The 24,637-nt window shown below is 49.7% G+C and overlaps 1 protein-coding gene across 1 annotated transcript in view; it reads right to left on the bottom strand.

The window, feature by feature from the left end:
* Nucleotides 1-24,637, bottom strand: part of ppfibp2b (PPFIA binding protein 2b) — a 51,947-nt gene that overhangs the window by 9,393 nt on the left and 17,917 nt on the right. Inside the window, 10 exon segments of the mRNA XM_067233933.1 lie at nt 983-1,057; nt 1,832-1,899; nt 2,446-2,895; nt 3,094-3,155; nt 4,151-4,262; nt 6,815-6,907; nt 8,614-8,832; nt 11,718-11,852; nt 16,963-17,076; nt 19,934-20,020. Of these exon segments, the coding sequence (XP_067090034.1) occupies nt 983-1,057; nt 1,832-1,899; nt 2,446-2,895; nt 3,094-3,155; nt 4,151-4,262; nt 6,815-6,907; nt 8,614-8,832; nt 11,718-11,852; nt 16,963-17,076; nt 19,934-20,020 (1,415 nt within the window).

The following is a 24,637-nucleotide window of genomic DNA, read 5'->3' as shown; positions in this document are numbered from 1 at the left end:
TCTGCATGACACTGTGCATGACTGCTACCTGAACAGAATTGACAGTGTGTACAGAACAAGGAGGGTGGGTGTGTGCGTGTGCGTTTGCGTGTGTGTTTGCGTGTGTGTGTGTGAGGTGGGGACATTGCAGTGACAGGAAAGACACCACTCTCTAATCCACCCTCCACTCCCACCCCATCGTCCCTAACTGAGAACAAACAAAGGTCCCTGCCCGCCTCTCTGCCTCCCTCTGAGTACCGCTCTGCCTCCCTCTCTGCCTCCCTCTGAGTACCGCTCTGCCCGCCTCTCTGCCTCCCTCTGAGTACCGCTCTGCCTCCCTCTCTGCCTCCCTCTGAGTACCGCTCTGCCCGCCTCTCTGCCTCCCTCTGAGTACCGCTCTGCCTCCCTCTCTGCCTCCCTCTGAGTACCGCTCTGCCTCCCTCTCTGCCTCCCTCTGAGTACCGCTCTGCCTCCCTCTCTGCCTCCCTCTGAGTACCGCTCTGCCTCCCTCTCTGCCTCCCTCTGAGTACCGCTCTGCCTCCCTCTCTGCCTCCCTCTGAGTACCGCTCTGCCCGCCTCTCTGCCTCCCTCTGAGTACCGCTCTGCCTCCCTCTCTGCCTCCCTCTGAGTACCGCTCTGCCCGCCTCTCTGCCTCCCTCTGAGTACCGCTCTGCCTCCCTCTCTGCCTCCCTCTGAGTACCGCTCTGCCTCCCTCTCTGCCTCCCTCTGAGTACCGCTCTGCCTCCCTCTCTGCCTCCCTCTGAGTACCGCTCTGCCTCCCTCTCTGCCTCCCTCTCTGCCTCCCTCTGAGTACCGCTCTGCCTCCCTCTCTGCCTCCCTCTGAGTACCGCTCTGCCTCCCTCTCTGCCTCCCTCTGAGTGCCTCTCTGCCTGCCTGCGTCTCTGCCTGCATGTCTCTCTGCCTGCCTCTATGCCTCCCTCTGAGTGCCTCTCTGTCTGTCTCTTTGCCTGCCTCCCTCTCTGCCTGCCTCTCATCTACCTACCAGGCTGTGCTGTGGTAGCCTCCATCTCCAGGGGAAACCAGGGACATCTCCATGGAGGTCTGGAAACTTCGACAGCTAGGAGAGAGGGGGGTGGGGGGAGGGGGGTGGGGGGAGGGGGGTGGGGGGAGGGGGGTGGGGGAGACAGACAGACTTTACACTAATTCAACCTTGTTTGTCCCAAGAGGATCTAATTTACAGACAGACCACAACAAAAACACCTTGGGGAAATCAACTTCTGCTTCTTAACTCTCTCTCTCTCTCTCTCTCTCTCTCTCTCGCACATAATTCAGTATTCTGCGGTATGTACAAAAACCGCCCGTGAAAGTGCACCTCTATGTTGCGGTGAAAATTCTGTGCCTCTTAAAAGCAGGCGTAAACCTGGATGCATTATTTTTGGGTGGCGTAAACCTGGATGCATTATTTTTGGGTCGGTGTGGAATTCCGGCCTTATATAATATTTAAATGAGCTGTTAACTCATGAACAAATACATCAATATCGTTATCACTGAATCTTTGTTTTCGCTGTTTTGACTTTGGTGGCTGATCCATGATAGAAAGAGAGAAGGAGGCCCATGCAATTGCGCGTTTAAATGATCGCAATGTACGGTATAGTTGGAGGAGAAAGGAGCTGATTACCCGATGAACCGCAGGTGTCATAAATACGACGTAAACAGAAGTATCACAGCGTGCGCAATCTGCGGGTTGTCCATGGCGCTAATAACGCTACGTTTGCAAATGTACGTACATGAGGCCCTCTGTGTGTTTATGCACCTGTGTGAATGTGTTTGTGTATGCATGCATGCGTAATCATGTGTGTGTGTGTGTGTGTGTCTGTGGAGTAGTTTGTACCTGGAATCCAGCTCTCTCTGGAAGGAGGGTGGAGACACGAAGAGAGGAGACGAACCTCGGGAGGACATCTGCACAAGAGAAAGCTTTATACACACTGTACACACACACAACACACACCCCTCACACTTCACAACTCCTCACACACACACCTCACACTCGCCTCACACTCCACACCCACCTCACACTTCACACACCCCTTACACACACCTCACACACCTCTCACACACACCTCACACTCACCTCACACTCCACACACCTCACACTTCACATACACCTCTCACACACCCTGAGCAATCAGAATAAATCAATTCAGTCACAAGACTTGGTATCTCCAAGCTCATGTTGAACAAATAAGTATCTGCATTCCATTTGGAAATATAGTCCATGTTGAAATCAAGTTAACACATCACTTTATAGCAGTAAATATTTTTTGAGTGTTGAAAAGTATAGATGTAAAGTAAATAAATAGTAGACAGCATGGAGAAGATGATCATGTTCACAGTAAGGCTCTGCAGTTTCGTACTGCTCGAGCGGCTCTCCTCTCGCATTCCTGATCACAGGCGTAAAAGGGCTGATTCACTCCAGACACAGCTTTGGCGGAGCGAGAGAGTCACCTCTGTCCTGATGACGCCACAGTGGGCCTTGTGTGTGAGCGCCCGCAGCACGAGGCTCCTGCTCAGTTCCTCCTCGCTGCTGCCAGACAGCATCCTCTCCTCCGCCTGGGTCAGGGCCAGGGCCCTCTCTCCCCCCTGGGTCAGGGCCAGGGCCCTCTCTCCCCCCTGGGTCAGGGCCAGGGTCCTCTCTCCCCCCTGGGTCAGGGCCAGGGTCCTCTCTCCCCCCTGGGTCAGGGCCAAGGCCCTCTCTCCCCCCTGGGTCAGGGCCAGGGCCCTCTCTCCCCCCTGGGTCAGGGCCAAGGCCCTCTCTCCCCCCTGGGTCAGGGCCAGGGCCCTCTCTCCCCCCTGGGTCAGGGCCAGGGTCCTCTCTCCCCCCTGGGTCAGAGCCAGAACCTCCTTCATCTTCCTGTACTGGCCTAGTAGCACGGTCAGCTCCTCAATGTGGCGGTCCTGATGCACACACACACAAACACATACATATGTCCATATGCAGACACATGCAGAAATACACACGTGCACACACAAAGAATGTATGCCATAAACACACTGTATTTAGACATATTCAAGTACCACTGTTGGCTCCAGAAAAAAAACTTCCTTTTCAGCTTATCCAGAAGAGTGTCAACTGTAAGATGCTGGAGGACGTACCTTCTCTTCATTGGATGCTAACAAAGATTCCATCCCCATTTTCAACCTATGGAATTCTTGGTCTAGAAAGAGAACAGGATATGGTCAAGTTTCACACACCAACATATTTTAATAATAAACATCTGAAAGACACACACACACACACACACGGAACCGGAGCCAACAGAGGTTTGGCACAGCTCTCTTTCTGCTCTCTCAACGTTCTGTCCACCCTCCTCTAACCCCCCCCCCCCCCTCTCCCCCCCCACCCACCCTCCCCCTCCCTCTTCCTCTGCAGCTGTAGGGTCTGACAGACTAGGTGTGACAGACATGACATGATGTCAGAGTAAATTAGAGGAGAACAGACACAGTCACACAGACATAACAGACAGCAGCACAACATGCCGGCTAGTTATCTGGCAGTGGTTCCCATTGCTACGGGAGCTAACTCTTAGCTTTAAACAGTATGAATTGCACGCTAGCAAGTTAGCTGGCAAGCCTCACTCCATACCTTAGCCATGCTCATTGGGGAAATACTCTTTATCCACACAGCGCAGCAGTTTGTGTCTCTTGCTAAGTAGCTAGTTCCCTGACAACAATCTCTGGAGTTAACATTCGCCTCATAGATATTCGAAATGTGATCAGTGATGTGCTCCATGCAGTCTTACATTTGTCAAGCAGCTGTCTGTACATCTCCTCTACAGCAGGGGGCAGCATTAGGAGACAAGAGTGAACGACGGATGGGGTTGTTAGTGTTAGTGTCCAAGTTCTACCTTTCAATATTGCACTCAGGCAGAGCTGTCAAGCTGTTTTCGTTCGGTTCGTCGCTTCTAGGTTTTTAGGGCGGATTTTCAGTAAAAAACCTCCTCTGATCCGCGTCCAGCCCAAGATGCAGAGGACGCAGGATTGATTATACATGGGCGAGACATGTCCCACACACTTTGTCTCCCCGCGTTGTTGTTCAGAAAGCTCCATTAAACGATCGCATCCTCAGCTCTTTAAAACAAGCTGTCCCTCCCACATTTGAAAACAAACCTACGCCCCTGGTGAGATGACTGAGAAGACGGAGGCCACTGACCTTTGTCTGAGGTGTCGTGGCTGGACGAGGGCCTGCTCAGCAGCTGGCTCTGTAAACTCTGAATCTCGGTGTCCTTGGAGGCCAGGAGCTGCTGCAGGTCGGATATTTCTGCCTGCAGACACGAGCAGTCGAGTTGGCACACGTTCAATCGCTCAATCGATTACAATAGTATTAGCCAGACGACAATTTGGGGGGGGGGCAACACTTAACATTAAGTTTGTATTACCTACCATGGGACTGCATAGCAATAGACAAGGTAACAACAGTATAGGTATATAGGAGTTGCTATATGATTAAATGGTAATGTTAGTGGTGGGGCTGTGAAAAATCTTATTTCAGGAAGGCTCTACCGCGGTTAGCACGGTATTGTCAAAATCCATACCCGAAGGGCAAATTCATACCGGTATATTTCTATACCGTTCATACCGTCAATCCCTAGTTAGCGGTATAGGTCTACACAAAAGTGTAAGAAGGCATGGTGAAGGGGAGGGGTGTAAGGTATAAGTGAATGTTGTACAGGGTCAGTTGAAGGTTGAGTGTCCAAAACAAGATTACTGTCAACATCCACTTACCCCTGGAAAGCCCAACCTCCCCCATCCCTCACCAAGTTTAACGTGTACAGCTAAGCCAGAGCCACAGTGAGCGTTAATGGGAAGGGTTGCCCATTTGCCCATTTTTGCTAGTAATCTGTTACTAGTAATCTCATCTGCTGGTAATCTGTTTTTGTGACCAGCTGTGATTGGCTGTCAGAGCCACAGTGAGCAGTGTGGAAGCCACACACAGGAGACAGGAACCCACAGAGATCAGGCCACGACACTCCACACTCTCCGCAACGACCCGTCGTAAAACACCCGGCGGACGGCATGCACATCACAACAACAGAGGAATCTCACTGAACCAATAGTCGAGCAGAGTCATTTGTCGTACCGCCTCTGTTTGACGAGACTGTGGGTGTTGAACTTGGTCAGAACGCGTATAAACACACACACACACACACACACACACACACACTAATACATATACAGTACACAAATACACACAGGCACACACACATATACAGTACACACTCACAGACAAAAACCACAGATGACCCATATCCTGCAAAGGCACAACGCAAATGAGAGTTCTCTAGACTCATGTATCCAAGCAGAGGAGGGACCGATATTTAAGATATCCAACAGATACATGAGACATCTAAAAGGCAGACATACTATACGAGAATGGGTTCCCTGTCTGGCTCCTGTAAACGAGCTCTTCCATAAGCTAACAGGAAGCCAGTGAGGCGTGGAGAGAGGCTGCTGTTCTGCAGGCGGGGGCGGGAGGGCCGAGATGTCAGATTGTGTCTACATCAAAAACACCACTTGCTCCGTCACTTATTTATTCTGCTCTCTCTCTTCTTCATCTCTCCATCTCTCTTTCTGTCATCACCCCCTCCTCTTTCTCTCTCCTCTACCAGTGTAAACAACAGCGTAAACAAACAAAGACGCCATGAAGATTGGTCTTTTTGACGGCAACATAGTGGGATCGCTGTTCAAAAAGGACTACAGATATGCCCCGGTCAGGGGAGAAACCTTATTGGTCGAATGAGATTCCAACAACCACAAGGTCAACATGTGGGGGAGGAAGAAGAGGAGGAGGAAGAGAGAGAGCAAGAAGTGGGACAGGAGGAGCGGGGAAAGGAGGAGGAAAAGGAGAAGAATACAGTGCAAGGAAAGCTAGGAGAAAGGATAGAGAGGAGACGGCGGGAGAGGAGGGAGGGAAAAGAGTGTGAGGAAGAGGAGGAGAAACAGGAGGATGAAGAGGGAGGAGAGGAGGAGGGGAAACGGAGGAGGGGGGAGTGAAGGAGGAAGAGGAAGAGGAGGAGGACAAGGAGGAGGGAGGGGAAGAGGAGGAGGGGGGAGTGAAGGAGGAAGAGGAAGAGGAGGAGGACAAGGAGGAGGAAGGGGAAGAGGAGGAGGACAAGGAGGAGGAAGGGGAAGAGGAGTAAGACAAGGAGGAGGAAGGGGAAGAGGAGGAAGAGGCACCTGTGCGGCCCGCCATCGTTCCTCCCAGTGCTGCTTCTCTACCTGTGTGTGCTCCACTGTCAGCTTCAGGCTGGACAGCTTGGTCATGAGAGACTGGTAGCACACGTGGAGAGAGTAGGAGATAGACAGCTGGCAGAGTAGACAGAGAGGGAGGGAGGGTGGGAGAGAGAGAGGGAGGGAGAGAGAGAAACCGAGTGAAAGACAGAAACACAGAGAGAGAGAAAGTGCACGGGAGAGACACAGAGAGGGCAGAGGGAGAAACAGAAAGACATCGAGGAATGAAAGGGAGAGAAGGGAAAAAGAGTGAAAGACAGAGAGACTGCTGAAGAGAGAAAGCCAGAAATGCGCACAGTAAGCTGCATACAAACGGAAGAAGAAGATAACAATTAAACATAACTGGTACAGCAATGTTTCCAGAGGAAACAGGAAACAGGAAATGTTAATAAAATAAGCCAAACAATAACTAACAAGGTTTTTCCTTATGTCACATTCACTGCGATCCTGTGAACGGAGTTCAGCAGCATGCCAGAGAGAGTTAGTGAGCAGAGAACTAGAGGAGGCAGAGGAGAAGGGCGCAGGTGGAGAACAGAGAACCCCCCCCCCGTTAGAGGCAGGGCTGTCCTGTTTTCCTCGGAGATACCTTGGTCGCCTTCAGTTTCCTCTCGTACTGGGTCTTCTCTCCCTCCAGCTCGTCCACTTTGCTCTTCAGATGCCGGAGCTCCTGCATCAAGCCCTGTCCACACAGGGAACACAGCACACCTGCATCTTAGCGAATCACGAGCCGGCACCCTTCGCTAACGGGCTGAGCAGGACCGACCAGCCCGAGCCACGAGCACCACACAGCTCTCGGCTTCCCCCGCCCCACAGCGTAACAGCATCCCAGAACCACTAGAAACCATGAATGAGAGCAGTCCGGAATCATTTCAGTGTTACACACAACAGGTGATCGAGATACAGGTGTGGTATTAGGAGGGGGGGGGTTCAAACGAGGAGTCCAGAACAGCCACCACAACCGTGCGTGTTATAGACACACGACAAGCCCGACTCCACGTGATAAGAACGGTCAGATCCACTTTCAGCTGAAACCTAGAGTAGCATCTCCACAAGAGAAGGGAGGAGGAGGGGGGCAGCCAGCCTGGGTGGAGTTAGTAAGGTCAACCACAAAACAAAACCGCATGAGACCATGACATTGTGGTTGCGGTCATGCACACACACCACACCAGTAGAAGGAATATCACTACCTGGAGTCATAGACACCCAAAACAAAGACCACACAACAACCACCACATCTAGGTCGACGTATGTTTACCAACACTCAGAAATATTTGGGGTGCAGCTTCGAGTGACTGACTGGTGGGCAGCATTTGCACTGTCTAGTCAGCTCTGGTTGGTTCCAGGCTACATCCAGTGCACCTCAAGTATTTGAAAGTATTTGATAGTCGATTGTGACCAAAGTTTGAATCCTAAGGATTGCCGCTTATGAATACTGTAGAATACAAGGCAAGTGGGGAAAACTGAAAGGGAAGATGTTAGTCAGAGTCTGCTGAAGTTTCTAGAAGGGTGGTGGGTATAGGATAGGAGAGATGAGAGAGAGTAAGTACAGCACATCCATTCTTCCTGTGGAAGAAGAAATGGTCTGTCTCCACCAACGGTATGACCGGTGAATGTTCTGGAGATTCTATACTTTCATCCCGCAGCCTAAGAAACTGGACTCGAGAATGAGAAGGTCCTGAGTTCATGTTTACACTGAAACGAGTACTCATTTAGCAGACGCTTTTTATCACTTTTTAAGTTAAAAAGGGGATAAAAAAAAAAAACAGGCTGATGGAAACAGAAAGTCGTCCTCAGAGTAGAGTGGACTGCCTTTTGCATTCATCGACCTGCTTTCCTGTATACCAGCTGTGTATTATCTCTGTGTGTTCACATGAATCTGCACTTTGCTCCACTTTGCTCCTCTAAAAGACTTTGCTGTAAACGATTTCAGTGCCTTTGAATGTATTCATTATCCTTGAGTGTTGTTTCCTGTCTGATGTTGCTCTCTCTCCACTGCCTGACTGATACGCGCGTACAAACTTCGGAACCTGTATGAGAAGACACATCGTTGGTAGAGATAGACCTTTTCTTTTCCCACTTTTCGAAAAGCCCCTGTAGTGTAAATAACTGTGTCCCCTCCTCCCTAATCCCTTTGGTTCAGACACTGGTATAGACATGAGAAAAATGCTTAGGCCAGGTAGAAACCTCATCCTTATCCAATCCCATCCAGTCCTGTCAGATCTACAATTCAACTGGGGAGATAGGGGCAGGCCACAGACCGTATCTCAACATTTGTCTTTGTCTACATTCTGGGTTTATCTCCTGTGTATACCACAGAGCGTAGACCAGGACAAATCTCAGGAGCCGTTCTGATCGGGACAAGATGCAGGGTGAGTCTCTTCCTACATGCTCTCCTCCACAGCGGCAGCAGTCGTCCAGGTCCCAGGCCCCCAGGCCCGTATCCGAGCCCCCCAAGCCCACGTCGGGGCTCTGGTCGTGGGCCTGGCGGGCCGCCATCTCCCCCTGAGCCTCCTCGAGGGCTCGCTTCTCCTGGATGCGAGTGTTGATCTCCTCCTGAAACCTACACATCTCCTCCTGGAGGTCACTAATCAGGTTGACTACACACTGGAGGACAATGAGGGAGGGAGGAACAGGACGGGAAAAAAGGGAGAGATGGAAAGAAAGTAAGAGAGAAAGAATCAAAAACATGTTTGCTGGTTTAGAGATGATATACACAAAAGGGAAGAAGGAAATGGAGTGCAGAGACACAGGGAGTAAGGACATGGGGAACAAGGGAACAAAATGAAGAACATAAAGAAAAAGGACATGGAGAACAGTGTACGAGGAAAAATACAAAATCTCAAAAAACGGTTGAGGGATCCGAAACATCCACACTGATGAGAAGATCCACTCTGCTGTGAGGATAAAATATATATTTTTTTAAACGAAGAGAAGATTCAGAATGGAGAAACACTAGGTTACGGTGGCTGTGAGGACTGTTCTCTTTTATTCTAGCATGACATGTGAATGTTCCCACCAGGAGCAGAGTAAGGGTTAGGATTAGAGGTGTGCAGGTCCAGCTAGCCTCAGATAGGATCTATGTGACTAATCTTAGACACACTGACAGAAACCCTCTGACAGTGGACAGAGGAAGCTGTCATACGATAGGTCAAGAGGATGATAAGACACACGCAGCCCAACTATATATAACCTCTACATGCTCAAAGCTGTGCATTGAGTGAGTGTGCATGTGTGTTAGTGCGCGCGAGTGTGTATATCCACAGGTGTGTTTGTGGTTGAGAGTGTGTCTGCGTGTTTGTGGTTGTGTGTGTATCCGCGTGTGTTTGTGATTGTGTGTGCTTGTGTGTGTGAAGGACATAAAGAGAGAGCATGCGTGTGGCATGTGCGATGTGTGGTTGGCGGGCCTGAGGCCCTGGTTTCCGCGGTGAAAGTGTTTGCACTTTAGGAATGCACAAAGCAATTTACAGCCCTCCTGCCTGTCGGTGTGGGGCCTAGCAGCTGTCCCCTCTGGGACGCAGCCTGTTGACGAAACAAATGTGCCCCTGGTCTCAGTTACCACGGCAGCCAGCAGCCGCAAAGCGACACTACCGGACGTTATAGATTTATGGGGGAGAAGGCTGAAAGGATTGACTTCCAAGACTGTGTGCTTTACTCGACAGACTGAGAACTCTCTCAATTTCATTGTCTCTCCCCAACTCACACACAGTCAGTAAATATCACTTGCCTACTTACCAAGGCAACACTGCATAATTATGTAGAGCGTCATGAGTAGTCCATTTGCTCATGTTATTGCTACATTTCACAACTTTTGAAATTCATGTTTGGTTTTCACCCAGCTGTGACAGTCATGGCTGTTTGTTGTGCTACAGGGGGAAGGTTTTTATTCTGTAAAACATTGAAGATTTTCACTTCAAGCTACTTCTTCTATCCATCTGTCTGTCAGCGCCCTCTCCCCCTCTCCCTCTCCCCTTAACCCTTTCCCCCCTCCTCAACCGCTCTCCCCTCCCCTTAACCCCTCTCCTTCTCTCTCTTCCACCCCCCTCATTTCCTGTTTAGTTTATCAGTCTGGTGCCTGTGGGGGTTACCCTGCCTGGCTCTGACCACAGTACTTAATCATGTTTATCCAAACAAGACCACATCTAGGGCTTCAATGGGGAGGAGGGGACTATTTCTACAATGGTCACACACACACACACACACACACAGCCAAGGGTGCATCACTCCCCTCCCCTTCCTCAGTGTCTTGCAGTGCTATTGCAGAATAAAACAGCTGGACGTGACAATTAACAAAGCAATACAAAGGCCTCACTGAGGTGCTGTTCAACTGGACCAGACCGGGCTGGTTGGCCCTGTGTGCAGTGTGTTTGTGTGAGTGTGTAAGAGTGGTGCTGTGCACAGTGTGTGTGTGTGTGTTCATAGTACTAGAACTCTGCCCAGTCCTTGGAGAGGGATGTAGACATGACAGGGTGGAGGCCAGCAAGCAAACACACAGAACTTTCGTAAACACAGGAAGTGACATCAACAAGCTGTACAGGAAGTGTTACAGGGTGTCTAATGAAGCATGGTTGAGGGCTGGGACTATGTGTCAGTATGTGTGTGTGTGTATTATCTGTGTGTGTGTGTGTGTGGGGGGGGGGGGCATTCAAGCTCAAGTGTTTAATTGAGTGTGAAAATACTTTTCATCCCGCTCATTTTTCTCACACATACAGCATCTGGACCACATCAAACACACATTCCACCAATCACATTATTCCGCTGATATCTACACGGTAGCATGCAGAACAGGTGACATCACACAGCAGGAAGCAGAGAAAACCACTTAGAACACCAGGCCCTCACACGCTAGTGAGGTGACAGCTTAGATACATCCGTTAGTCCACTCAGGACAAGAATACAAGTTAGATTCTCAACAAGGTCATTTCAGTGGCCACAAGTGTGATTCCAGAGTATCTGGACCACTCTACACCCAGACCTGCTTGACTCTAACAGTAGCAAAACCATGGATGATTCGAAGTGGACAAAAGCTTCCTTGTGCTTGACTTTTGTGAGTCACATACCCACACTCCTTAAAAGGTTGTTCTGTTCCTAACAGATTTAGACAATGTTCTGTGGGAACCCAGTCCACATGGTTACTACATTCCAATCTCCCTCAACAGCACACACGCACACACACACACAGGTTTGTTTTTCTATCCTAGTGGGGCCCAGCTATTCACTCCCATTCAAAATGGTGTTATCTCTAACCACTAACCCCTAATGTAACTCCAAACCCTAACACTAAATCTATACCTAAAACCCCCTAAAAAAACGCATTTTAAGTTATGGGCCCCACAAAAAGGGCACCACAAGGTCAGGTTTTTTATGTTTCACTATACTTGTGAAAACATTTGGTCCCCAAAAGGGTGGTTAAACACGACCACACACACACACACACACACACACACACACACACAGAGCTCCATCCTTCCCTGTGTGCTGTGGAAGCGTACCTCTGCCTTGTTGTGGCTGACGTCGCAGGCAGGCTGGTGGTTCTGCTCGTCGTTCACCAGCTGCAGCTTCAGGTAGGACACCTCGTCCATCAGGTCCAGCTTCTGGCTCTCCAACGACGTTCTGCTCAGAAGCTCCTGCAGGCACGGGGTCACAACAGCACAATGAGACAAGGACACACACCTACCCCATGCACGCACGCACACAGGTGACAAACTGAGACAGATTGACTGAGACAGATTGACAGACAGACAGACAGTGATAGAGAGAGTGTGTGTGAGAGAGAGAGAGAGAGAGAGAGAGAGAGAGAGAGAGAGAGAGAGGAGAGGGAGATAGAGAGAAAGACGAGGGAGGAGACAGTCAGAGAGACAGACAGACAAACAGAGACAGACAGACAGAGAGACAGACAGAGAGACAGACAGACAAAGAGAGACAGACAGACAGACAGAGAGAAAGACAGAGAGACAGACAGACAGAAAGAGAGACAGACAGAGAGACAGACAGAAAGAGAGACAGACAGAGAAAAACAGACCAGCGTGACAGTGCAGTGAGGAGTCAATGGGTCTCTGCAGTGCATACACTGTCCCCCCGATTAACCGACCAGCCTAGGACACCAGGCCCCACATGGCTAAATATACACACACACACACACACACACACACACACACACACACACACACACACACACACACACACACACACACACACACACACAGCTCTATTTACAGTGCACTCCCTCTGTCTCAGACATGAGAGATGAAAGTGTCAGAGAGAGAGAGACAGAGAGATAGAGAAAGGGAGAGAGAAGAGAAAGGGAGGGAGAGAACAGTGAGAGATAGTGTCTCATCCTACTATGACCATCACCAGACTGACTTTTGCTCTACACGCTGAATTTTCCCACCACCTTTTATCATTGCACATTCCAGTTCCCCCTAAACTGTTACAAAACACTGCATAACATCCTATGGTTACTCAACAAATACATGTTTTTCATGTGAAATTGAGTCTGGAGTGTATTGGTGAATAACAAAGTGCATTGTTAGATCCCCTTAATCACTGTTTGTTTAGTCAATGGAACTTGTTAAAATGTATATCTTTCCACAGAAGCATACAAGAACATCCTTCTAAGATGCTGTTCTGTTGAAAGTAGTCGCTTGTGTTCCAGTGTCGGTAGTAAAATCTGAAAATCGAATTACATTTACATTTAGTCATTTAGCAGACTCTCTTATCCAGAGCGACTTACAGTAAGTACAGGGACATTTCCCCGAGGCAAGTAGGGTGAAGTGCCTTGCCCAAGGACACAACGTCATTTTGGCACAGCTGGGAATCGAACCACAACCTTCTGATTACTAGCCCGATTCTCTAACCGCTCAGCCACCTGACTCCCTAAGGTTAAAGTTATTGAACACTTGACATTGTGTTTTTAAGTCAATACATCATGTAGTTTTGTGTGTTTGTGAATCAAAGTCACAACCTCAATATTGCCAACACCACAGTCCACCAACTAGAGTCAGAGAGTGAGATCATAAGGGAAACACAAGTTCCCCCGGCCCAGACAGACAGACAGTAAACCATATAATCGCTAAGGCTCAAGGAAAAATAAATCTGTTAAATAAGTTAAGGCAGCCCAGTGACATTTGCAACGAGACACCAGAGGGAGTCTAAGAAGGATCAAGGCAGCATTTGGAGCCCAAATGAAGCGTCTTTCCAGGGTGGGCATGCAGACTGGTCGACGTAAGCTACTTTAAATCCCCTCTCTGAACTAATTAAGCACGGAGACACATGCTCGTGTGTCTTCTGCTGTTCCATAGAGCCAGCTGGAGGGGACTGGGCTGGACTGTGCTGGGGAAGAAGGTCAAGGCTGGGCAGGTTGGGCTAGGCTGGGCTATGGTCTAGTCTAGGCTGGCTGAGCTATGGCCTAGTCTAGGCTGGTTGGGGTATGGTACAGGGTCTAGTCTAGGCTGGCTGGGCTATGGTCTAGTCTAGGCAGGTTGGGATATGGTACAGGGTCTTGTCTAGGCTGGCTGGGCTGTGGCAGAGGGTCTAGGCTTGGCTGGCTGGGCTATGACAGAGGGTCTAGTCTAGGCTGGCTGGGCTGTGGCAGAGGGTCTAGTCTAGGCTGGCTGGGCGATTGCAGAGGGTCTAGTCGAGGCTGGCTGGGCTGTGGCAGAGGGTCTAGTCTAGGCTGGCTGGGCGGTGGCAGAGGGTCTAGGCTGGCTGGGCTGGGGCCCAGTAGGGCAGAGAGTCTGACACATGTTCCCTCTGATGATCAGGTCTTCCACATGGGACACACACTCCCTCTGGTTCAGCCAGTCACTGCCCCTGGGGGCCCTCTATTCAGGCCAGGCTGAGGCCCCTGGCAGACACAGAGAGCAGGCTCTCCCCCACAGAGCCGGGGGGGGGGGCGCGGAATCCCTCCTACAGTCACCACGGTGACACGCCAGTTACCGTGGTGACACAGCGTGGCTGTGTGGAAGGACACTCCTAATTAGCAGTGATTCTAACGTGGCCCACAGCGCTGACACAAACTGTTTCACGCCCGAATGGCTACTAATAATGCACGCGTGCGTGCGAATGGGTTTGTGCGTGGATGTTTGAATGTGGGTCTGTGTGTGTATGTGTGTGTAAGAGTGTATGGGTGTATTTACGTATGTTTACGTGTGTGCGTATGTATGTATATTTGTGTGTGCGCGTGCTATGAGACGCAGAGTGGAAGAGGACCTCTATCACGTGGCTACGTGACGCTGCTTGTAAGATTCCCTCTCTGTTACATCTACATTTAGTCATTTAGCAGACGTCATTTATCCAGAGCGACTTACAGTAAGTACAGGGACATTCCCCCCGAGGCAAGTAGGGTGGAGTGCCTTGCCCAAGGACACAACGTCATTTGACACGGCCGGGAATCGAACCAGCGACCTTCTGATTACTAGCCCGAGTCTCTAACCACTCAGCCACCTGACTCCCTGTTCCCCCTGTTATACCCGTATACCTGTTACAGTAACTGTTTCTTTTCTTATCTCCTCCATGGCAGGCTGTGAGGGGTGAGGAGAAGCAAACACTGACACAGTTCTCTCTAATCGCCAAGTCAGCCTGACCAGATTCCATGTAGAATAGACAGGCTCCACACTGTTCACACATAGACAACAGCCCGTCAATAGAGCTCAGTCGAATAGGCTCTGGGTTATTGATACGCGCGCGCACACACACGGACGCACACGCACATACAAGAGCACGCACACCAGCACACGCATGCACCCACACACACATCTATCCGATGCCGTTACTGTCAGCTGTTTGAAAACGTAACAACCCAAGGGTGACACATGAGCACTGTGGCGTTGTGAGAAAGTCTTCTCATGTGTTAGGGGCCTAGAGCAAGGGTTTACCTGTGTCTTCCCTGTGTTAGGGGCCCATATAGGGGCCTCCCTCTGTCAGGGGCCCAGAAAGGGTCTTCAGATAGGGGGTCTCTAAGCTCCTCGGTGTGACAAGAGGCTGGGGCCAGAGAGAGAAGTCCTCCAGTCTCATCCGGTGTTTTTTATCAACAAAAGTAGTGCGACATTTAAGGATGATGAAGTGGATGAACCTCAACCACAGGATTGTGTTTTTTGGAACCTCTTGACATTTGAAGGACTGAGAATGTGGCCGAGGCAGGAATCCAGGACTGGGACTGAGGACTGGTTGAGAACCTTCATAGAGAGTGTGATTTCATTCATGTAATTGGGTTGTTCTATGGTCCAGAACGTAGGCACTCATACACAGACACACACACACACAGTCTCAGCTGCCTCTCCTTCAATTTCGACGTTCACAGCATTGTTAGAGCTTGACAGTCCATTCACACACACACACATACACACACACACACACACATTGTGACACAGTGCAGTCTCACTTCCTAACAGCATCTCCCACTACAGTAGTATGCCCTATGCTGGGTAAGGAATGTTTGGCTGGGTTCTATTTGTGTTCTGTTTCTATATGTGTGCTGTTCTGTGCCCAGACAGACTGGGTTATAATTACAGCAGGTTTACAGTGTGCTGGTGTGTAGATCGGAAAAACACCAGAGCCTAGACATGGAGACATGCCGTGTTGAGAGAGTGACCTTGTGACTGAGGTAGTCACAAGGTCACTGTGACTGGGGTAGTAGGACCATGTGACTGGGGTAGTAGGACCATGTGACTGGGGTAGTAGAACCATGTGACTGGGGTAGTAGGACCATGTGACTGGGGTAGTAGAACCATGTGACTGGGGTAGTAGGACCATGTAACTGGGGTAGTAGGACCATGTAACTGGGGTAGTAGAACCATGTGACTGGGGTACTAGGACCATGTGACTGTGGTAGTAGGACCATGTGACTAGGGTAGTAGGACCACTCATTCATTCTGTGTATTTTCTCATTAGCACTCCTTCTCCTCTCTTCATCATCCTTATTCTCACTAAGTGTTAAAAAGTGCAGTAGGAGAGGAAACTTTGTCAGGTAGACTTGCCGCCCCCCCTATCTCCCTCTCTCTTCCCCTACCCTTCTCTCTCTCTCTCTCTCTCTCTCTCTCTCTCTCTCTCTCTCTCTCTCTCTCTCTCTCTCTCTCTCTCTCTCTCTCTCTCTCTCTCTCTCTCTCTCTCTCTCTCTCTCTCTCTCTCTCTCTTTCTGCTGTTGAAGGCTGATGACATTGTGTAATCTCTGTATATGAGTCACAGGAATAGGACACTAAAACTGGCTTGTTTTACAGTAAATGATGGCACACCCTTGATATTCATCCACAGCTGACTCAAATGTAACCTGGAATCTATCTCACCAGTAGAACAGAACTTGCACTTGAATCTAACAGCACTCACTTTTTCAGACAAAAACTGGAATCCACAGTTCCAGTTCGAACAGGATTCCTGTCTAAAACAGGTTGAGGTCAACCTGTAGACCACAGCATAGCACTTAGCTGTTTAAGCATGCAGTGCTGTGATACTGTAGCATGGCAGCCACAGATAGTATTATGGTATGGTGGTGTGGTGTACTGTTGCCATGACAGTAATATTATACTGTGGTGGATGGCATAGTATTGCCATTGTAACTGCATTATGGTATTCTAGATGGGGAGTGTAGTCATGACAACAATAGTATGGGGTAGTGTGGTCATGGTGACAAAAGGATGGTACGGTGGATGGGGTAGTGTGGTCGCGGTGACAGTATTATAGGATGGCGGGTGGTGTAGTCATGGTGATAGTATTATGGGATTGCGTCTGGCGTGGTCGAACCTGTTGCAGCATCTCCTCAGTAGAGAGCAGCTTGTGGTGATGCTCCTCCAGTGATGTCTCCAGGTCTCTGATCTTCTCTCCCTGAGCCTCCACCTGGTCTGTCAGCACGCTCACCTGAGAGACAACACCACACAGAGGTCACGCAGGGTCTCTCACACGCACGCTGGTCTCTCTCCCTCTCACACACACACGCTGGTCTCTCTCCCTCTCTCACACACACATGCTGGTCTCTCTCTCACACACACAAACACTGGTATCTCTCTCTCTCACACACACACACACTGGTCTCTCTCACTCCCTCTCACACACACAAACACACTGGTCTCTCTCACTCCCTCTCACACACACCCACACACTGGTCTCTCTCACTCCCTCTCACACACACACACACACACACACACTGGTCTCTCTCTCTCACACACCCACATACACACTGGTCACACACACATTTTGTCAGTCATTATTACGCTCATCAGCAAACTACTCAGACAGTCAACACTCCCCCTGGACTAGGTGTGTTAATTCCTCTGACAACTCACATTTACACACCGTCACACACACACAAACTCACACAGCTTAACAGGTCAACTGACACTCACTAGCAAACACTCCCTTTCTACTGATAATGCTTTCACGCACCAACACATTAACAGGTGAACCCTCACACACACAAACTCTCTCTCACACACACCCACCAACACACACACATGCCTGAACCTCATTCCTCTGCTCCGTAGCTAAGCTAAGCTCTCTCCCAACAACGCTCCGCGCCAGGTCAGCAGTTTCACTTCCCAGATCCGCTGAAGTACAGCTCGAATGTCAACAGCCCAGCGTCAAATACAACAAGGACGAACCACCTCCACCAAGAAGAGAAACATTGTACCAGGGACAGCTACATACCTGGGACGTGTTGATAGAGCAGTGTGAGGTGGGGTGTATAAATATAGGAGCAGCTCTAACTCCAGCACACGCTGACTGAGAACAGGTAGGAGAGAGAGAGAGAGACAGAGAGAGCAAGGCACCTTGGGGGGAAGTGTCAATAGCCAATCGTGCTATCAGCGAACAAGGGCCTGCCTATCAGAAGGAGGGGCAGAAGAATGCACTGTGTGTGTGTGTGATAGAGACTAAGCAAAACCGAGAGACAGAAAGAGAGATCAGAGAGAAAGATCAAAAGACAGAGAGAAAAAGCGTGTGAGAGAGAGAAAGAGAGAGTAAGAGCGTAAGTGAGAGAGTAAGTGAGAGAAAGATAAAGAAAATGACAAAGAGAATGAGAAAGACAGAGAAAGTGAGAGAAAGAGATGGAGAGAAATTGAGAGAAAGAGGAGAGACAGACAGACAGAGAGAGACAGACAGAGAGAGACAGAGAGAGAGCGAGAGACAGAGAGAGAGAGGGGGGGATAGACTTGGCTACTATACAGCTTGATTGCATGTTTGGATAAGACAAGCTGTGACAGGGCAGAGAGGGCTAGCTGTCTGTGTTGAGGGAGGAGAGAGGACAAACATGACACCTGGATCAGAAGCCTGTTCCTCAGGTGTACGAGTAGTGAGAGATAGAGCTGTATGTTCCTCAGGCGTACGAGTAGTGAGAGATAGAGCTGTATGTTCCTCAGGTGTACGAGTAGTGAGAGATAGAGCTGTATGTTCCTCAGGTGTACAAGTAGTGAGAGATAGAGCTGTATGTTCCTCAGGTGTACGAGTAGTGAGAGATAGAGCTGTATGTTCCTCAGGCGTACGAGTAGTGAGAGATAGAGCTGTATGTTTCTCAGGCGTACGAGTAGTGAGAGATAGAGCTGTATGTTCCTCAGGCGTACGAGTAGTGAGAGATAGAGCTGTATGTTCCTCAGGTGTACAAGTAGTGAGAGATAGAGCTGTATGTTCCTCAGGTGTACGAGTAGTGAGAGATAGAGCTGTATGTTCCTCAGGCGTACGAGTAGTGAGAGATAGAGCTGTATGTTCCTCAGGCGTACGAGTAGTGAGAGATAGAGCTGTATGTTCCTCAGGCGTACGAGTAGTGAGAGATAGAGCTGTATGTTCCTCAGGCGTACGAGTAGTGAGAGATAGAGCTGTATGTTCCTCAGGCGTACGAGTAGTGAGAGATAGAGCTGTATGTTCCTCAGGCGTACGAGTAGTGAGAGATAGAGCTATATGTTCCTCAGGCGTACGAGTAGTGAGAGATAGAGCTGTATGTTCCTCAGGTGTACGAGTAGTGAGAGATAGAGCTGTATGTTCCTCAGGTGTACGAGTAGTGAGAGATAGAGCTGTATGTTCCTCAGGCGTACGAGTAGTGAGAGATAGAGCTGTATGTTCCTCAGGCGTACGAGTAGTGAGAGATAGAGCTGTATGTTCCTCAGGCGTACGAGTAGCGAGAGATAGAGCTGTATGTTCCTCAGGTGTACGAGTAGTGAGAGATAGAGCTGTATGTTCCTCAGGTGTACGAGTAGTGAGAGATAGAGCTGTATGTTCCTCAGGTGTACGAGTAGTGAGAGATAGAGCTGTATGTTCCTCAGGTGTACGAGTAGTGAGAGATAGAGCTGTATGTTCCTCAGGTGTACGAGTAGTGAGAGATAGAGCTGTATGTTCCTCAGGTGTACGAGTAGTGAGAGATAGAGCTGTATGTTCCTCAGGCGTACGAGTAGTGAGAGATAGAGCTGTATGTTCCTCAGGTGTACGAGTAGCGGCAGAGCTTGCTGAAAGGCTACACAGCCTTGGTGTTGACAGTAAACACACACACGTTTGCTTGCACACAGTCACACACAGGGCTGGCTGGGTTGGGGGGGGTGACAGAACCAACCGTTCTACCACACATCCTATTCTTCACATCTTTCAGCACGCTTTTATCAACCGTTCACCCTCCTAGTCCATCATTCTACCTCCAGTCCTTATATGGCCTCATACGCATGAGCATACACACACAAACACACGCACACACACTCATACACACACACTCAAACACACACAGAGCAGATCTTACCTGAAGTACCAGAGACTCCTTGTCCCCCTCTAGACGAACCAATCGTTCCTGATAGGTCTCATTGTTGCCTGGCGACCGCAGGTTAACCTGCAGTAACACACACCGACAAAAGGGGTCAAGCAATGCCCTGGAGGAATGTGTGTGTGTGTGTTTGTGCGTGTGTGGTAACAGCAGTGGAATGCTAAAATCAATCAATGATTCATCAGCAATGCCCCCATTTGACCATGCCAAAGTGTAGCTCGGTCTGTATTAGTAGTAATATAGCTCAATCTGTTCTAGTAATCTGTACATAGTTAAGCTGTCACACAGACATTTCTGCTTTGCAACATGTTCATATACTTTGAAGGTTGGATCTTAGTTGAGAAAAGGAGAGGAGAGGACAGACGAGGAGAGAAGAGAAGAAAGGAAAAGAGAACGTAGTCAAAGAGAGACGAAGGGATAAGACATGAAGAAGAGAAAAACAAAAAGGGTAAAGAGGGACAGGGACTCTCATTCTCCGTCACCCTCCTGTCACGCATCGAGCCTCTGCGTCTGACTAGAACCTTCCGGAGAGGTCGGAGGTCGTTCCTCTTCTCGGTCAGCTGACGGAGTAGGAGTGGTGGAGGTGGTTGTGCGAGCGCTGCTCATGTGATCTCCATGTGGTGCCTCCCTGGAGCTCATTGTGTCCAGAGATCTGAGGCATAGAGCTGCAGAACGCCGTCTGGACGATTGGACACACTGACTTCTGGTGGAGCATCCTTCTCTATTTGTCTGTCTTGCTCTCTATATCTAAGCTGGGAAACCATGTGATGGTTTTGCAACATTAGTTATATTCTCTTTTTTTCTTGTCTCTCTCTGTCCCTGTCCCCCCCCCCCACTCCTCTTTCTCTCAGCAGTGAAATGATGTGAGGATCCTGACTGGAATGTGTGACTTTCACCGAAGGCAGGAACACCCTGCCAGAACTCTATGGGGGGGTGGGGTGGGGGGGGCACACACACAGACACACACATGCCAACAGCTGTGAAAAAGCTGTTCCTCTGAGGTCATCAAAGAGCGCCGGGTATTCGGCGAGGCGTCACTGTCACCCAACTGTTTTGTTTCTAGCCTTTTTAGGAGTGGCCGTCTGGCCAGGCTCAGGGCCCTCTTCCCCGGGCTGACCACCCAGAGACTGGGTTGAGCTGTGCCCATGGCCCAGTGCCAGATATGGCTGGGTGTTAGAGCGAGGTGTGAAGTGATAGCTTGTCAGCACAGTCTTTAACCTAACATTAAGTCCAAAATGAGAAGAAGAAAAAAAAGTAGCCTACATTAGCAAAAAAAAATGTTTTGATATATTTACATTTATATTTCCCATTCTTATTTTGACAGTGTAGTCCCCTCCCTGTGGAGCCCATGTGGAGCTGGTCTGGTGTGCCTCCAGGCTCCAGACCCAGCCAGGGGGCTCCAGGGAGGGCAGAGGTACGAGGATGTTTACCCTCACCACGCAGGACAGCCTGGGTGCTCAGGACTGTTACCCACGAGGCACCGTAAACACACAGGCTCAAGCACGCCACACTGGGGGGAGGGAAGAGGGAGGGAGGGAGGGAGAAGGGAAAGAGAGAGAGAGAGAGAGAGGGGGGGGGGGAAGGAGAGGAAGAGAAACAGAGAGAGGGAAGGAAGGAAAGAGACAGGGAAGATGAGAGAAAGAGAAAGTGACAGAGAATGACAGAGAGGATGAGATAAAGGGGCTATGAATGAGGACCCATGAGATGAAAATAAATCCTCACCAGGATGTGTTCTGAAAGGAACAGCAAGAGAGCAGGTGAACATTGACAACACAGTGTCCATTAAAGCCTGTCATAGTATGTAGTGGGAACCCCATTCGTTACTACAGGCTGAGGCCCGGAGAGTTCCCTGTTGAGATCAGAAAGTTCCAAAAGGTCAGAGGGCACGAGTACAACTTCCTGTCACATTCAGGAAGTGTCATGACTACAACTCCCTGCGGCGTTCAGGGAAGTGTCATGGGAGACAGTTCGTATCTGTGACAGAACTCATTACATGCAACCCAGACCCACGCACTCCAACACACAATAAAGCCCTTTCGTTTGGCTTGCTGAGGAACCCTGTTGTGTGTAAGTGTCTGCCTGAACAACCCACATAGGAAATCCCCCTTCTAACTCCAGGCAGAGAACCCTCTGAACCCTCCGAAAGTAGAGGAGAGGAGACGAGAGGAAGAGAGGAGAAGACATGAGAAGTGGATAGAAGAGGAGGGGAAAGATGAACAGAGGAGATGAAAGGGGAGGATAGGAGCGGAGGGAGAGAGGAGAAGACGAGAAGCGAGCGGAGGAAGAGAGGAGAGGATGGAAGAGGAGGGCAGAGCTGAGGAGCGGGCCGGAAACTCTAACTGTATGATTACACAGTCCAAGAATGCATGACAACATATACAGTACAAGCCAGGGAGAACCACCTACTTTAATGACCTGAAAACAGCCGCTGTTCCCCGAGTTCAAGTAAGACTACAAGAGGCCTTCCTGTTTCTACAGGATACCGGAGCATGGAGGAGGAACCGGTTCCACCTCAAACGACACAGATCATGTGATCAACGTTCCTCCACGCCACCTCACACATTGCAGCATCCATGACCAGGCATGTGCAGCACACGCTTATCATCTCCTCAACATGTCTGTTGACACGACGACCACAAAAACATGTTGGACTGCAGAATTTGATTTGGAAAATGTCGTCTAGCTCTGGGAAAACAAAACCCACCTTGTAGTGAGTTACACCCCAGACTCCATTTCAAATCCAATAACTGATGTGGTTACAGGAAAATGTGCTCTCTCAGAAGTAAATGCCTCACGTTTCCACAACAAGAAGTATGTCTGTGTGTGTGTATGTGCATGCGTGTGTGTGTGTGCGTGCGTGTAGGTGTGCGTGTTTGTTTGAATTTGAGCAGCAACTCGTAAACAAAGACATAGCAACAGTGTGAAGCCAATAAGAGATCAAGGTTCCTTTGTGTCACACACACACGCACTCACACACACTCACAGACACGCACACACACACAGAGACACACACACGCACAGAGACACGTACACACACACCCTGACATCATGCAGAGAGGAGAGGATGGAACAACAGTGTCGGATCAGAGACAACCCAGCCCAGTATGAACAAGAATTACTCACACCAGCTCCTAATACACATTACTAATACTGAGAGAAGAGGAGGGGAGAGGAGAGGAGAAGAGGGGAGGGGGGGGGGGGGGGGGAAGGAGGGGAGAAGAGAGAAGCTGAAAGGACGTAGTTGTTTGGCTCTAACTCTGTTTGGTAAACAGCAATCAGCTGTTGGTGAAGATACAGCCCCTTATCTGATACGTTCCCAACAACAAACACGCATACTCAAAGCCCAATAACAAGAAACTCCAACACCAACTCAACACTTGGCCTAATTCAACACATACGCTGTTCAGCACAGTTACAGTAACTGACAGTAGAACTCAACATGCAGTGTCCTTCAACACAGTATAACCCCACAAACAGACTAACTCAACAACTAGAACATCACTTTCCAGAGGTGAGATGCCCTCCACCTACTGCCCTGCTGCAGGAAGACTCTATTAGAGTACAAGACAACAACTCCACATGGGATTACAGCAACAACCTCCTGAGCACACAAGCTTCTCATAGGAGCTAGACACCCACATACACACCCTCACACACTCAATCACTCACCCACACACAAGCACACACGCATACTGTGTAGACAAACATTATAACACTCGTTATCCAGTCCAAAAAAACAGGACAAGTATCCACGGTAACACATCAGTGGAAACAATGCACCACAAAGCTCGGGGAAGTCCACACACACACACAAACAAACAAACAAACAAACAAACAAAAAAACAAACACTGACCTTTTTTAGCCAAGTGAAGTGCTTATAGAAGTCAATTTCAGTCTCCATGCTGAAGGCCCATTGCTCCCCAGGTCTACACCCTCAATCTGCTGCTGACCAAGGACCCAGAACTCCCTCCTCCCACTTTGTCTGTCTCTCTACTCCCCCCCCCCCCTCTCTCTCTCTCTGTCTCTCTCTCTCGTCTTCCCTCCTCTCTCTCCTCCTCTATGGCTTTACGTCCCTCCTTCACACCTTCTCTCAATCTCTCAGCCACACACTCTCTTCTCTCCCTCCGTCTCGTTCGCACAACCGCACACGCTATCCGTCTCTCTCTAGTCCAACCCCTTCTTTCAATCTTTTTCCTCGAAGATTGCTTTCCCTCTCTCTCTCTCTCTCTCTCTCTCTCTCTCTCTCTCTCTCTCTCTCTCTCTCTCTCTCTCTCTCTCACTCTCCCTCCCTCCTTCTCCCTCCCCCTCTCTCTCTCATTCTCCCTCCCTCTCTCTTGGAATGCAGTGAGAAGTTGACCTAGGCGCTGTCCTACACTGGAGCTCAGCTGGTCTGCAGTGTGGAGAAGGTTTTATGACCCCAGCTCTGCCTCCTGACTGTTCCCTCCCTGCCTCCCTCCCTGCCTCCCTCCCTGCCTCCCTCTCCTCTCCTCTCACTCCTCCTCCCCTCCTCCCTCCCAGTCGTCTCTTCCCTCCTCCCCTCCCCTCTCCCCCTCTGCCGCCTGACAGACAGATGCAGACAGCCAAATGTCCACACCCCCCAGGCCAGCTAGTCACAGTTACACAGTTAGAATGATCAAATGAGCGAAAGAGAGAGAGAGAGAGAGCAGACAAAAAGCAGAAAG

The sequence above is a fragment of the Osmerus mordax genome, chromosome 4, assembly GCF_038355195.1.
Source record: "Osmerus mordax isolate fOsmMor3 chromosome 4, fOsmMor3.pri, whole genome shotgun sequence".
Lineage (NCBI taxonomy): Eukaryota > Metazoa > Chordata > Actinopteri > Osmeriformes > Osmeridae > Osmerus > Osmerus mordax.
This window is presented reverse-complemented; position numbering and strand designations above follow the sequence as displayed.